Source organism: Drosophila montana, unplaced genomic scaffold, assembly GCF_035044405.1.
Source record: "Drosophila montana isolate Dmon_TW-CO22-7 unplaced genomic scaffold, ASM3504440v1 contig_1505_1, whole genome shotgun sequence".
In the NCBI taxonomy this organism is placed as follows: Eukaryota; Metazoa; Arthropoda; class Insecta; order Diptera; family Drosophilidae; genus Drosophila; species Drosophila montana.
In genome coordinates, this window is record NW_026996452.1 from 4884041 (window position 1) to 4901010 (window position 16970).

A 16970-nucleotide genomic window follows, 5' to 3' on the forward strand; every position below is an offset into this window, starting at 1 on the left:
ACATTCGATATACGCGCAATGCAGCCCTGATAAATAAATTTCACAGCATAGACAGTGTGACCGTTTTGTTGAAGTAAGAAATACATATGTCCATACATATACAACGCTTTGTCAGGTCGAGAATCGTGCAGAGGTAAACTCCCATAAAAATTTGGATACATTTTATACCAAGTGTAATTTGTTTTTAAAAGGACTATTTTTCTTGAGCTTTTCTCTAATGCAAATAGTGCTTTTCAACGTTAACGCATATACGTAGTGAAATTATATAAAACGCAATTGTTTAATGCCAGTTTTTCTGTGGATGGTGACGAAGTGGTTGTCATTGTGAATTCATATACATATGTGCGTATGTATGTGTGTTTGAATGCATGTGTACACACACACATACACCTATAAATATGTGAACTTGTGTTGATTTAAGTGAGCTATGGTCAAAGGGGAGCGGTTCGAAGCCACTGTGGGGCATAAAGTTTCGATTTTTTTTACTCATATCTATGTATACCCACAACGCATTTACAATTGATACGCTTTGGCTCCCCACACAAAGAGCGAGAGAGAGGCAGACGAATGGTGAGAGTTCAAGTAAAACGGGGGAGCAAATAAATGGTCTGTCTGAGCATTTTACCACACTACCTCTTTGTCTGTTCAAGCGAGCTCTCGTGCTGGTATTTTACTCGCTCGCGTTGATGTGTAAAATTATTTATTTTTCCTCCGTTGATTTTGCAATCGTTTGTGCCTGTGTGTATGTGGTGTGCGCGTTATTGTGAATGTTGTTAACGTATATGCAATAATATGGAACGTAATTATCTGTATGTGCATAGTTAACAAAAGGCAGGCAAACATTTTTATGGTATACATTTATTCATATAATCGATGTGCGTATGCGTATGTGTGTGTGTCTCAAAAAAGAGCAATCGTCGTTGAAGTTCGACTACCATGACTACGCAATAGCAACAACAAGAGACAGCGAGACTTGGTTAGGTGGGTTTTTGCTTTTCTCTTCTGCTCATTGCCGTCGCACTCTCATTCAGCTTTATGTATGTGTGTGTATGTCCGTCTGTTTGGTTTGCTTTTGCTTATCTCTCATTCTCTCACAATTTGGCTTTGAGCTGTGTGGAGAATAAAAGACGAGTGATGTACATACATACATATGTACAATTTTATAGACGTACATATTTTCGTTTTGATAATTTATTGTTTTAATTGTGAGAGGGTGGCAAAGTGTGTTCAACTTTTTTGTGTGGAGCCCTGGCCCTCAGTAACACACACACACATACATACATACATTAATGCAAAGTGAGGTGTTTTACATTAATGCTTTCATACAGCTGTATGTATGTACATTTATATGTAAACACAAATAAACGTATTTTGTTTTTGTTACCAGGGCTTAGGATTCTGCAATTGCTTATGTGACCAGTGTGTGCATTTGTTTCATACAAACATACATACCCACATATATATATATATGTATATATATATATATATATATATATATATTTTAACTGCCTGCTTAACTTACATAGTATTTAAATTTATATAACATTGTGCATTTTACTATTTGGCAATTAAAACCACGCTTTTTATATAAATATATATATATACATTCATTCCTACGTCCAAAAACACATATTACACATGTATACTATGTATTTATTACTAACCTTACTAAAAAAAAATCATTTAGTTATTTTCGGAATGTCGAAAATTGAATACCCTTGCAGATAAACAGAAGATTGGCGATAATTTAATTCATATAACCTACACTCCAGTCGAATGTTCGGTTGTTGAGTAAGGTTCACAATAAACTTCAATTTTTGACCGATTGCTCCTATACGAACTGTATATTATAGTGGTCCGATACCGATGACACTTTGCTCATATACCAGAAGCCGGTAGTAGAGTTAGTTATTGTCCAATTTGGTCATGATTTCTCGCAAACATATCGTCCCGGCTGTTGTAATTGATTAATAACATATGATTATCATTCCTACTGCAAGGGTATATGTATAAGGAAACCTTTTTAAAAGTAAATTAGTCTCGAAAACTATGAATGTAATTGCAAATGTTTCTTTTACTTTTATTTTTTCTTTGTTTTTAGCATACATACAATATTTTATTGCTGGTTTTGGTGGTAAATTTACATTTGTTAATGGCCGTGGCCAGACGTGCCAGCTTTTTAACACACACAAAAAAAAAAAACAAAAAAAAAACAACAACAATGAAAACTGCTCATCAAGTGTTTTTTATCTATTGACTATCCTCACATGTAAAAATAAATATTGAAACTAAACCGAAATGTATGCTAAGTACGATATAGCACATAAGACTGCCATTTTGCCGCCGCGCGTGTATCTGTATCTGAATCTGTATCTGTATCTGTATCTCACTGACCAACTACCGCAACTGCAACTGTAACTGCAAGCGCAAACTGCACACACCTCAACCTCAGCATCAAGCTCATGTTCAAATTATAAACAAAAAGAAAAAAAAAAGAACAAACAAACAAATAGAGCGCCATCTATCGCTCGCTCGCCTCCATAAATGCCAACTTATATATCTATATCTATATATATTGTATTATTCCTCGTACCGCCTACCAATTACTACTACCAACAACTACAACAACAACAACAACCACCACCACCACCATCAACAACCAACAACAACATTCTACTGCAACTTGGCAAAAGACTCGGCTTTAGATTGTAAGCTTGTTTTTGTAAATTTGATAAACATTTATACTATCTTTAATATGTACTATTCAAAATAAGTCATGCGAAACGAAAGACAAACACACAAACTCTCTAAACGTTACAAATTAATACAAATAATTGTTTATCTTTTATTTCGCATGGCTTAGAGCTCACATGTAATTTGTTGTATTTGTCCTACGTTCTTTGGTTCCAATACTGCTCTAACCCCATTTATACCATTCAACAACAACAACAACAACTACAACTACACACACACATATTTGTTTTTGCACACACACATATATATGTATATACATCTTACAGTACAACTTTGATAGATTGCCAAATGAATTTACTATATACAAATTCTAATTGAAGAAGATATGGGCATTTCCAGGAGACCTTATATTATTAGTTGTACTAATTTGTACGATCTTTTCTTCAATTGCTTAATGTGATTGTAATTGTTTAAGCTTTCCATTAATACAATTAAATACATTTTCATGAGAAAATCTATTTAACAATTTTTCTATTTTTGTTTCCTGGAATTGTCTGGTTTTCAAGAAAATATTTAAAATAGTTTTGAGGAGCAGTTAATAGGGGCAAAGCAATAATAGTATGGATTGGAAACTAGAAATTTAAAAATCAGTGAAACCAATATACATATATGGGTCAGAGCAGTTAAAATAGAATTAAAATTAAGTTGATTAAAGTATTTTTATATCAAATATTATTTCTCAAAAAAAAGACTGTTTATCAAAAGCATTGTAATATGAATTTTGAACTAATCCGAAAGAGTTTCGTGATAATTGTACGCTGTGGTAGCTGTAAAGCCATTTAAATAAATTTCTAAGTATACATAGATATGTTATCAAAGTTGTACTGTCGCCTAAAAACATGTACCTACATATATATATAAATCTATATATATAAATACAAAACATACATACACGTAAGATAAGTGTTAGATTCTCTCAACTCTAAAGCTCTCAATAGTACTAACTACTCCCAAACAACTGATAAGTAATTTTGTAATAAACCCACCCAACTTCTAGGAAAAAAAAGAAGAGAACATTTACTAAAATTGTGTTTTGTTTATTATTGTATTATCTCATACATGCATACATTCACGCTCTCTCACACACACTCATGCATTTAAAATATATAACTCTTAGCTCTGTATGACAAGAATTTGTTTTCCCATATAATAAAACGCATATATCAGGCATATTGTATACTCTATATATATTTGTAGTATCCAGAAAACTAATCACGCACGTTACCCAATCATGAAATTACATTTTATTATTTTTTCTTCAATTATTGACAAACTATTAAAGCTACACGTTTTAAAACCAAAATCAAATTGTTGCTGTTTTATTTATGATCAAGAAAGTATATATACTCTATCTTCTTTACATATTTACCACACTACACACACACACACACACATACATTTTTATGCTATTTTCTCAGTAAGTACTAGTGTTTAGAGCTATCCATAAATGTTTTGTTTTTTCGTATCGTTTGGGTTTTGTTTTTTATTTAATTATCTATAATATTTGAGCATGTTGGCTTTGTTGGTTGTTATTGCTTTGTGTACTGGAGCGCGGGCGCGGCATTAAACTTAACTCAGTTCAAGTTTTTCAAAACGCAAACGTTTTCCGTTTTTCCTCTTGTACAACTTGCAGCTATAAATGAACAAAACAAAGTTTGAATAAACAAATTACTAGAAACAACAACAACTAAGTCTCAAGCAGCAGCAGGAACAGCAGCCGCAACATGCTGAACTCCAATGCGAATCATTCGGGCAACAACCGGCGGCCATTTTCGCGTAATTCCTCATCGGCGCGTTCCCAGCGCGGCCGCATGGTCTACTCGCCGCATCCACACGGACAGCAACAACAACAGCAGCAGCAGCGGAATAACAATAACAACAACAACAACAATGGCCTTGTGCCGGGTCATAGTCCCTGGTGCAATGTCAATCTGAATCGCCACAATAATGACAACAGCAACAACAACAACAATGCCAACAATAACAAAGACGCAATCGATGGCAGAAACTCAAATTGGTAAGAGCTACGCAGCTTATGGTATATGAATATATATAAAAAAAAAAAAAGAATTAAAAAAATATTGCAAATTACGTTAGCTTTAAGTGACATAAAAGCGAATTTGAAGTACCCTATCCAAGTGCCCTTTATCCCGCCGCTATCCCACACCGTACTATGCCATAAAAATAATAATAACAACAACAACAACATCCTTGTTACTCGTTCCCCACGCTCCCCACGACAACTATAGAACAGTTTTCTCTACTCTTCAATCTATATCTATCTCTATATATATATATATATATCTAACTACTTCTACGTAACTACACCTCAGATATAAAAATCGCTTTTAGGTTAAAGGGAGAATTTTGTAATTAATTGCGTGTTGTCCAATCGAGTAAAAAGTAAAGAACAAAATTTATCATGCAAAGCCAAAACATTTCGTTGGCCTCCTTTTACCGTTGAATTTTCGAAGCACTCAACAAACTTGCATTAACAACAAGACAGCTGCAGTCTCAGCACTTCAAGAGAGTGCAAGCTTTTACAACACAGACACGCTCTCTTTTGGTCTGTCTCTCTCTCTCTCTCTTTGGCAGCTGTGCAGTACTGCACGTGTTGCACAATGGTTTGCAGCTGCAGCTGTTTTGTTGTTTTCTCAACGTTTATAAATTCGTGTTCATTTGTAATTTTTGTTCTCTTTCGTACTGTACATTTTATTTATGTTTTGTTCTTGTCAATTGGCACATATGTATTACTTCTAACTACTAATTATCGTTGTATCTATTATCTCTGCATTTACATTCAATTAAAAAACAATACACAACTTTCGTTTTGCTCCAAAAAAAAATATTAAAAATAAAACAATACATTCCTAATTGTATCGTATGTACATTTTCTAACCGCTTCAATTACAAATATGTATGTATATGTATACATACCAGGCGAAATTCCACAGTAGATACATATATATTTACATCTAACAGAAAATTTTTAATTTTCAACCGTTAAAAAAAAAACTCAAAAAACCCTATGAAAAATGCATGAAGAGCACTTGAAAATGGCGAACAAAACTTTATACGTAGCAAATGTCCTAAGTTTTTAAGTAGTTGTTTCTTTGTCCAAAAAACAAAAAGCTTCTTAATTTATCGTACTTATCAAATACTTTTAAATACTCTCGTACATATGAAAAGCGCGCTTAACGGTTATTACCAAGCATGCCATCATCAAAAATGAAAAAAAACAACAACATTTACTTTACAAGTTTGGGCCGAAACAATTTTCTTGGCCGAGAGCCAAAATATAAACCTAAGATCTGTGTAAATTCGTACTCGTAGTTGGTAAATAATTTACTATTGCAATTTGCATATAACTTGTTTGCTTTTATTTAAAAACTAGTTTAATGCTACGTGTGTATGTCATTTTTAATGTATATTTTTAACGATTTTTGGTATGGATATTAAGAAAACAAAGCAGCTTTTTATATATCTTTAAAGTGCTCCTGCAGAACTCCTGGCAATTGTCTGTAAAAAAAAGGGTTTAAATTATAATTTTCAAAAATTACAAATAATTTTCTTTCCATCGAGTTTTACCGCTAGTATCAAAATATACATACACATTAATCTCTTTACCTATTCATAGCGTGTTTATAGCTGTAATATAAAAAAAAACGAATCTTAAAGTGAGGTTAGATAGTGCAAGTAGTACATGAATTGGACACAGTGCGACTCAGGGAAAACGAGTAGAATTATAAAAAGGAGAAAGCAGAGACAACGTTTTACCTGCAAGTGTTTTTCATGCATAATCAGTCAAGAAATTAAAAACAACAATAAGTACACCACATTTAGTCGAATTGTGTTCGTTCCAGTCGCAATGCGAACTAGTTCCAACTGGAGCTAAATCAGCTGAACAAAAGCACAACTGTACTACTTAACAATAGTATAGCTCATTTGGGCTGCTATTTGCTTTCCTTTTTTATTTTTCTTAAACATATTTTGTTTAATTATATTTTTTGATTTTCTGCGCTTAGTTTTGCTTCACGTTTATGCTAAATGAAGTTTACAAAAAAAAAAAAAAAAAAATACCAAACTTAAATAATTTTGAGAACAAATATTGTGATGTTTGAGATCCTTGTGATTATTATAAATGCAACCGTCAAAGTGCAAGCCAAATATACATATATATAAAAATTTAGTTACAAAATTTCCTCTTTATCCAAACCGTACAGTAAATACTTAGTTGTAATATTTTTTCAATTCAACATTTTATGAATGATGATGCATTTTAGTTGAGTTTATTGATTGTTATTGATAGAATTTAATAGATTGGTGTATTTTGTATAAACGCTTAATGATGCATTTTTGGTGCTGGTAAAAAATTACAAATTTGTTTTGACAAAGTTGGAATAAAAATCATATTTAATGATCAAGAAACTCAGCTTAATGTTTTACTTATTTATTTGCATTATGCACACTGCGGCTTAGAATGTTTAATAAACAGTTTTAATGTACCTAACTAGAAATTCCAAAAACAAAACCAAAGCTACTAAACAACTCTCAAAATATATAGTAAATGCGTTACTATAATTTCTTTCGTATCTTTCTTTATATCAATATATTCAATATTTGATTGTGTGTGTGAGCGCTACATCAAAATCAGAACCACAACTATAGTCTATAACTTTTGAACTTTTCTCACACTGTCTGTTTAAAATAGTTAACTATATATATGATTTCTTCTCTTACGTTTTTTTGGACACATAAGCGAATGAGTTGCAGTCGCAGCTTTTGCAATTAGTGCGTAAGTGTTAAACGTTAACGTATAATTTTTGGCGCTTTTTGGCCCACGCCCACCCAACTGCTGCTGTCTGTATGTGTGTCTGTCTGAGTGTTTGTGTGTGTGTGTGTGTGTGTGTAGGTATGTGAATATATATATGTGTATACTATCGTACTATCTTGTATACCCCAGCTCGATCACTCGACCTGTGTCACCCTATGATATTGTCTTAAGCTTTGCATACGCATGCTGTTGTGCTCACGTTTACATTACGTTAACGATTACGTCGTACGTTGCGTGCCCAAAGCTGATTCTTCAGAGCGCGCCACACCCACATGCTCCCCAAGCTTTTTTTAAAAGAAAGTACTCGTACTTGGATTAACGGTTTACGTTTTTTGCGTTCTCTTTTGTATAGTTTTGAGCATGTAAAGCACTCTCTCTCTCTCTTATAAGTACATATAACTCTCTCTCTCTCTATCTCTCATGTTTAGCTAGTGAAAGTGTTGCGTTGAAAAGTGTCCTAAAAACTGTGATACTCGCATTTGTTGTTTAATTCCTTCTTTTAAATTTATTATTCATTTCTTTTCGTAAGCGTAGTGTGCATTAAAGCGAAAGCCAAACAAATAAATAAATAAAATAGCAAACTAACAATTTCTATTTAAAATGCATAAGTACAACAAAAACAATAAGACAAAAAAAAAAAAAGTAAAATAAAAAAGAACATATTGTGCAAAATTAGTACGTATTTGTTTCTACTAAATGCATATTGTATATGTGTGTATATGTAGTTAATTATTGAATAATATTAATAACAAATTCTCGCTACATATACACGCATTGCCATAATATTATTATAAACTATATGTGTGTGTATATATTGATATTATATAATTACATAAATATATATATATATATCTATATTAAACTAATAATCTAATTATTGCATTTTGCCATTTACATATATATTATTTTTATCTTTTTCGTTTTTCTTTCTTCTTCATAAAAAAAAAAATACCGAAAAAAAACTGCAAAATAATAAAAATAAAAAAACTATATAAATAACGTATATGTGTGGCTATCACTCTGCATATATACACTACTACTACTACTACCTACTACCTGTACATGTATATGCATACAAAAATAACTATATATGGGTTGTGTTTTAATACTACCACCACACTGCTACTGCATTGATTTGATTGAACAATTTTCAAATGTATCTCGTAAAACCGAATATATATATTATATACGTATATCTTATTATATGTATTACATATTATCTGAAAAAAAAAAACGCAATTGCAAACCTAAATCGAAAATCCAGCGATGTACAAACAAGTAATTCTAGCGGTACTTGTATTTATAACAATAGCAAAACGCATCATCACAACAACAGCCTTAACCTCAATCACAGTCGCAATGCCCCACAAAACAGTCATCAGTCACAAGCCCAACATAACCACACACAGTATAACAGTAACAGTAACAGTAACAATAACAGTAACAGTAACGTTAATCATAACAGTTATCATCATTCAATTACCAACACTGCACACAATAACAACAATTGCACTGATAACATTAGCAGCAATAATCTGAGTAGTTTACGAACACCACACAACGAAAACCACAATCCCAATCAGTGCCCAAATCCCAATCAGAACCCAATTGTGAATCACGGCTATCACAGCTATATTGATATGTGCAACAGTGCGCCGAGTGCGCCGCCCGCTTTTGGTTCAATGTCCGTGTCCGTTGTTAGACTGAATCCAGCACGCTTATGTTTAACTGTTGCCGCCCCGCCCACACCCACGCCCACGCCCATGCTCATGCCTATACCAAACCAAAATCAGCAGCGCCGTAGCACGCCCCTTGCTCTGCTATCCTTTCCAGCCAGTCACGATAACAATCATTCCCATAATTTCAATCATAATCATCAATATCACAGCACCCATCACAGCTACAACAACAACAATAACAACAATCACCAAACACACCAACACCAACAACAAGAACAACAACAACCGACTAATCGCCAATCCCTCCCGCTAACACGTACGAATTCAAATTCAACAACCGCAACAACTTTCAATTCAACCAATACAACAACAAATAGTAACCCTACTGATGTTGTGAATGTCAATTCTTGTACCGATATAATTCCTCATGGGTCGTCTGTGCCACAACAACAACAACAACCACAACGACAACCCCAACAAATGTGTTCACAACGACAACAACGTCAACGACGATCTCAAACCCAACAACAACAACAACAACAACTGTCGCCGTCGCCTCTTATGATAAACCTCAACCAATTGACTGATTCTCATATTAACCACGCACCTATCAATAGCCATAGCCAAGGACCTTCCGGCCCACAGGCAGGACCAACGGGCCATGGGCATCATAGCCAGCGCAACTACAACAATCGCAACGGCAACAACAACAACAACAACAACATTATCATCAACAGCAACACCAACAACAATGGGAACGGGTTAAGCAACAATGGCAACAATCCGGACTATATGAATTATCGTCGAGCTTGCCCCGCTTTGTCCCGCGACTATCAGCAACATCACAACAACAACAACAACAATACGGGCAATGGTCACAACAACAACAACAATCGTCGTCACAATGGAAACTACGATAGAAATCCAAACAATAATGTGAGTTAGCAAGTCAGTTCATTAATATATATTTATTAATAAAACCTTTTCGCAAATTTTTATCATAACTTAAAGCCATACTATGAGAAATTCTCTTTTAAATTTTAAAATGTTTCGGCATACGAATAGCATTAAAAATCTAAAAGTAAAAGAAAATTAAAATCAATATATGTTATTCCGATACAATTTAGTTGAAGCAGAAATTATATTTACAGGGTATTTTCTCCTCGACACTACTCCAGTTTCGCATTAGCTGCATTCAGAGATTCAATTATATTTCGACTTCTTGCAGCACTTTGGCAATGGCAGCTCGGACCAGGGTCTGGATCATAGATCCGACGGTGGCTATAGCTTTATGCGCAACGGCTATGGTCGGAATGGTGCACACTATCAGCACATGGGCAATGGCTATGGCAATAGCAATGGTGCCTCCACATCTGCCGCTGGTCCTGGTTTAATGGGCGATGCGCCCTCCGGCTCGGGTTTGTCTGGCTCAACACTGTCGCTTAACAATGGACTGGTGGGACCTGGTCCCAACGGCCTGAACTCGGACAGTCCATCGCGCAAGCGTCGCCGCATTTCGGGACGACCAAGTCAATCGCCGCCAGCCGTTTGGGAACCGCGACGCTCACAACGTGTCATGGTGATACTCCGAGGCTCAATATCAGGTCAGATCTCTAATGTATTTTTCTTTCTTCACAGATGCAACAAGGCAGTCCACCGCTGCGTCGGCCACGCCTGCGTGATGTGGCCACCTCCACCCAGCAGCAGCACCAGCAGCAGCACCAGCAGCAATACGCACCACAGATGCACCACTCGCAGCAACAACAGCAGCAGCAGGCGCCACCCAACTACCATCCAATGCATCATCATCAGCCACAGCCGCACTATGCGCCGCAGCAGCAGCAGCAGCAGGCCCCACATCCGCATCCGCATCCACACCCGCACACGCATCGCTCACCCTGGGATTTGGGCGGCAATGTGCCGTCGGTGGGAAATGCCGGCGGCAATGTCGTTGGCGGGCCTCCGGCGAACAGCAGCGTTGGCGCGATGTTGCAACAGGTACCGGCACCGCCGCAGGCTCCCACGCATCAGCAGGCAGTGAACGGTGGGCCGCCACCACCGCCACCCGCATCGGTAATGGTTGACCTCAATTTGGCGCTGCGCCATGAGCCCATCTGGGCCTCCTTTTGCACGTATCCGTTGCCAGCGCAGGCGCGTCTGGCGCCCTGCCATCTGCACGGCATCTATACGCAGCCCTTCTCGGCGGCGCCCGCCGGCCTGGCCGCCGCCCCGCTACAGGTGGCCCAGGTGCCGTCGCCCACACAGGTGGCGGCTGCTGCGGCAGCGGCACAGCACATGATACAGCAGGCAACGATTACGGCACAGCAGCAGCAACGCGATGTGACCGCAATTGCGGTGGCCAATTTAACATTGGCTGAGCCGCCCAGTGCACATCATCTGGACGGACATCAGGCAGCCGCTGCAGCGGCGGCAGCTGCAGCCGCAGCAGCTGCTGCATCTGTGCCAGTGGGCGGCCAAGCGCCGCATCCACATCCGCATCCGCATGCACATCCACATGCACATCAGTTGCCGGCAAGCCACATCCACATCGCCTCGATGAACGCCGCTGCTGCGGCTGCCGCACAGCATCTACATTCCAATGCCGCGGCGGCGGCAGCAGCTGCCCATGTTAGCCAGATGTCGGCGGCGGCAGCACCGCAGCAGATAATCATATCGTCGGAGCGACGCACATTCCCGCCACATAGGCGTTTACCGCGCTTCTGGCCGGCAAATCATGGTCCTCATCGGCATGTCCTGCCGCCGCAATCGTTGGCACCTCATCAGGCGCCCGTGCAGATCCAAACCACCGCTGGCATTATCAATCCGGGCTTCTTGCTCAATTTCCTGTATGTCCTTATTATCAATCTATTTTTATTCTTATCTTTAATCATCTTGCCTGTTTGCAGTGCCATGTTCCCGCTATCTCCCTATAACCAGCACGACCTGAGCTCCGCGGACACCAACGAGACGGAGAACTATGAGGCGCTGCTCAGTCTGGCCGAGCGTCTGGGCGAGGCCAAGCCGCGCGGACTCACACGCAACGAAGTTGATCAATTGCCCAGCTACAAGTACAATCCGGAAGCACATAATGGTAAGACTTAATCAATTCTTTTATGTCTTCTTTAATAAACCTCTTTTGCCCTATGAATCCATAATAGGCGATCAATCCTCCTGCGTGGTCTGCATGTGCGACTTTGAGCTGCGGCAGCTACTGCGCGTTTTGCCCTGCTCCCACGAGTTCCATGCCAAGTGTGTGGATAAATGGCTGCGCGTAAGTTCAATTAATAATTTTCAATATTTTTAAAATGTTCTTGTTCGAACTGCAGTGCTGCCACCTGGCAGTGCATTCCATGCTGGCAACACTGTACATTTGGCAGTTGGCGAATTGTATTTATCGATGTGGCCGCCTGCCCGCCAGTGTTGCCAGCTCTACGGAGTGCGGCAAAAATTTAAAAATCGGCAGCGCTAATCATTATTTTATAGTTTATCATTATTATCACACCATTATTTTAAAATGAAATATTTTTTACATACTACTTACAAATAATACAATTTTAGATGTAGATGGAAACGCATTATAAAATGTATACAATATTCGATTCCGAAATGTCCATCATAAATTGATCCACACTGTTAAGCTGTTGCAGCTACTAACTTATTTTTTTTTTTACTTTTGCAGTCGAATCGCACGTGCCCCATTTGCCGCGGCAATGCCTCCGATTATTTTGACAGTGCCGATCATCAGCAGCAGCAGGCGCAGGCAGCAGCTGCCACTGCGGCCACAACCACAATAGCTGGCAACGCTGCCACGGTTACCAGCAATCCGGCAGTGACCGTTGCAGCAACCGGCGCCAATTCGCAGCAGAGTCAGGCCGCTTAGGGCAATGCTTGCAACAAAGACAACACAACCATAACCAAACGCTTTCGCCACGTCGTCCAGGTGCAGCAAGTAATGGAGCACACACGCATACATAAACAACAACAAAACACTCACAGATAGCCTATTTAATTAATTAATACAACGCGCAACGAATCCAACTGCCAAATCGCTTCCCGTTAAACCAGAACACTTCAATAGCTTGTCGTAGAACTCTACTTAGGCGGTAGTTGTATGTAAGTAACGGTAAATGGTTTAAAAACTACAATAATTTGTAACAACAATGTAATTATAATCAAATATGCATACCACCAAGATTTCATACATACATAAGTAATGCAGAACATAATATGCACAATTATCGATAAACATAATCGATAGTTTTGTTAAATGTGTTGTAAATGAGAAAACTGTAAAACAAAAAATCAATTCAAAATTTACGGTTTTTTTTTAATGTAGTACAGTGCAAGTTAAAAGAAAACCAAATTTAAAAACGGAATCAATAATGTAATTCGGGTGACATTTTGGTCTCAGCTGCCGCCTGTGCTTATATTTTCCTTATGCATTACATTGCAACAGCTCCATTCAAAACGAGTGCATACTATATATACAAAACATACATTACCTATACTAAATGGTGTATTTTAAAATGTTGCTGTCCACATACATACACACATATATATTATATTAATTAACACTATATCTGCAAAAAAAAAAAGAAAATTAAAAAAAAAATTATATTTGTACTTGTTTATGCTTTATGTTTTCTTATATACATACATACATACATAATACTTGCATTGCATTTTAATTTTATACTTACAACAAAATATATATAAATATATCCAATTCGTATTTGTTGATTTTGAAAGTGCTTGGCGGCCATGTTGTTTTCAATAGAGATAGTACAACATGGGGGCCTTCGGCTGTCAGATTCGACACGTACCTATTGGAAAGTCCTGTATATTGTACGAACTGAACCCACTGAAGAAGTTCTTCTTCTTTTTGCACTAAGCAAAGAAAAACACAAACAAAAAAAACCACAAAACAACTTTTTAAAAAATGACTATTCAACTCTTACAATTTTTGCGTTTCAAGTGTTTAACAATTTTCGTTATATTATTAGTATAAATAACTATTTAAACAAAGCAACTAACTTTGAAACATATAAGCAATCTTTGAAATCGACTAAAATATAAACTAAAAATATGAACGTAACGTTTAACAAAACATTTATATATGCATATATACAAATTGAGCGATAACAGAGCAGACATACAATTATAATAACAATAATAATAATAATATGAATTTAGACTCGTAATACATACATGCATATAAATACATACATATATTGGTGGGCTTATTTAACTGTATTGTCGTAGACGTGAGCAATTCGCTAAATATATACATACATACATACATACGTACACCCGCATATATAGACGCCACTTTTGAGAGAGAGAGAGAGAGAGAGAGCTCCGGCAGCTCCACAGTTCCACAGTAGTTTTGCCTTTTTCGACAAAAAAAAAAACGTGTTTAACCAGGCTCTATGTTATATGTATGATATATACATCATAATCTACACCAAAAACCTCCTTGAATTTGAATCAATGTGACTTGTCTATTAAAAGTAGCACGCTGGCCGAGCATCAGATGCATATATGTAGTTATATATATACATATATATATATATCTATCTATATAGAGTTTTCTTCTATTATTATGGTATAACTTAATTATATGTATATGCATAATGTGTACGATATTTACATGCACTTGACTAGCCTGTAAATCCTTACGGTTTTTAACAATATACATATATATATATAATAATAACAATAACAATGATTAACAATGACAAGTAATATGTTTATATACACTTTAAAATACAGAATACAGAATTACCAAGTAAATTGAAATGATTCCTGCCCTCCATTCGTATCAAACCATTGAAACTAACTCAAAGCGTTTTTTATATATAAAACACATGTATGGCATTGATTTTTTTGTAACAAATGCATATATATAGAGCATACATACATATATATATATATATAAAAAAAGGAAAACTATATACATATAAAATAGATTAGCATTTTCCGACAGTACTAAACTAACAAATAGAAGATGATTTGCTTATAGCGAAAGCTCTTTTTCCTAAATCTCTATGCTGTATTCTGCTATAAATATGGTTCCACAATTTCCGGTACCCACCCAGAAAATCAAAGTTTTTCGCATTACTATTGGATCCGTTTGCCAAGTATTGACAACAACATGAAGAAGAAGAATAACGACAACGATGAGCACTTTTCCTCCTCTTTCCCCCCTGTCCCCCTTGAAAAACAATAATGTTTTCAATCCTTATAAAATGCTATGCATAAAAGTGAAGAAACCAAAAAAAAAAAAACAATTCTTGATACATAGTATATATTAATACATACATATATATATACATATGTATGTGTTTGTAAAATGTGTGTGTATTTATTTTAAATCTACATAAATGTAAATGGTATTTTCAAAAGACCATTATAAAGGTGTTGTGCTTTTCTAGAATTTTATTAGTAGAAGAAAATGTTTATTTTTTGTCACAATGATAAAACAATATAAATTAAAACAGAAACCAAACGTTATAATGAAAACAAAAAGATAAAAGCAAATATATATATATACATATATACATGGATATGAATTGAATACCTTTTGTACGTGCACTGACATACTTACCTACGAGTATATAAATAAAATCTCAATCAACCGAACTAAGAAGCAAATAGCTTAAATTAACATTTTTGGAAGCTTATTTCCCTATTGAAATTTTATAATTTCCTCCTTCTCTTTCATAGAACTTTTTTTTACCAACTTTCTCTGGAATCTACAATAATAACGGCACTTTCTAAACTTGATTGTTTTTATAGTTTCAAAACACCAACAAAAAATCAAAAGCTTCTCGTAAATTATATGAAAAAGAAATAAAAAAGAAATTATAATATAAAGTTTTGCTGTGATTCGTGATGTAGATGTACGTTATATATATATTTAATTACATAAAATGCAATAAAAATTCAAGCATATAAAAGCATAATTATTCGAAATTATTACGTCGAGAACCGATTTAAAAAAAAAAAAAAAATAATAAAAAAAAATCAATTAATAAAAACATTTTATGCATGAGATCTTCTCCAAACAATATGTACGTCATAATCTAACATCACTTGTCTAGAATTGTCTAGAATTATGCAATTTTAAATGTGACTATTATTTTACATTTTTGTAGACAAGAACCGAGACACTCTTAAAGTAATTGTAAAAATCAGTTAACCATAGTATTAAACAAACCTTTTTCAATGGCATTGTAATGGTGAGCGGGCGTTTTTAATGTTAATTGCAATAATTTCAGTTTTGTTTTTGTATTAACTCGCAAAATTTCAATAAAATTCAATGAACGTAAAAAATAAATGAAATCTACCTGATTTTACTAATGTGTACTTTATTTTCAAATTCATTTGCATTCAAAATTATATTAAGTTGAACTTATGGTCAGTTGTAAAAAGTGTGGCCAGATGTAATAAGCGCTAATCCATAAGTTCTGCAAAATTGGTCACCCTGCTTCTGACGATTATGTTTTCAGAAAGGGTTAGGCAATTGCGAATACGTGCGTTGCTTAAATTATGTAAATGTTAAATTCAATTCAGAATACCTTTTCTAAGTTTAGCAAAAAAATTTGGCCGAGCTATTTAGACGTTATCGACAACTACTTGTCCATTAAAATCGAAAACAGCTGGTGATTACAGGTATGTTAACATTTAACAGAGGCTGTAAG

The 16970-nt window shown here is 35.9% G+C and overlaps 1 protein-coding gene across 4 annotated transcripts; it reads left to right on the forward strand.

Annotated features, from left to right (window-relative positions):
• Positions 1-44: 44 nt before the first annotated feature.
• Positions 45-16635, forward strand: mura (murashka). Of its 4 annotated transcripts, none has more exons than XM_064694519.1 (9): positions 45-133; positions 2102-2708; positions 4388-4771; positions 8853-10203; positions 10496-10846; positions 10906-12113; positions 12174-12358; positions 12426-12538; positions 12947-16635. In XM_064694519.1, exons 3-9 carry the CDS (start codon positions 4479-4481, stop codon positions 13145-13147), a joined length of 3702 nt encoding a protein of 1233 aa, XP_064550589.1. In that variant the 5' UTR covers positions 45-133; positions 2102-2708; positions 4388-4478; the 3' UTR covers positions 13148-16635. The 4 variants fall into 4 exon arrangements, with proteins under 4 accessions (XP_064550589.1, XP_064550605.1, XP_064550611.1 ...); XM_064694535.1 differs by having other exon boundaries at positions 48-133; positions 9645-10203; XM_064694541.1 differs by having other exon boundaries at positions 49-133; positions 9885-10203.
• Positions 16636-16970: the final 335 nt, after the last annotated feature.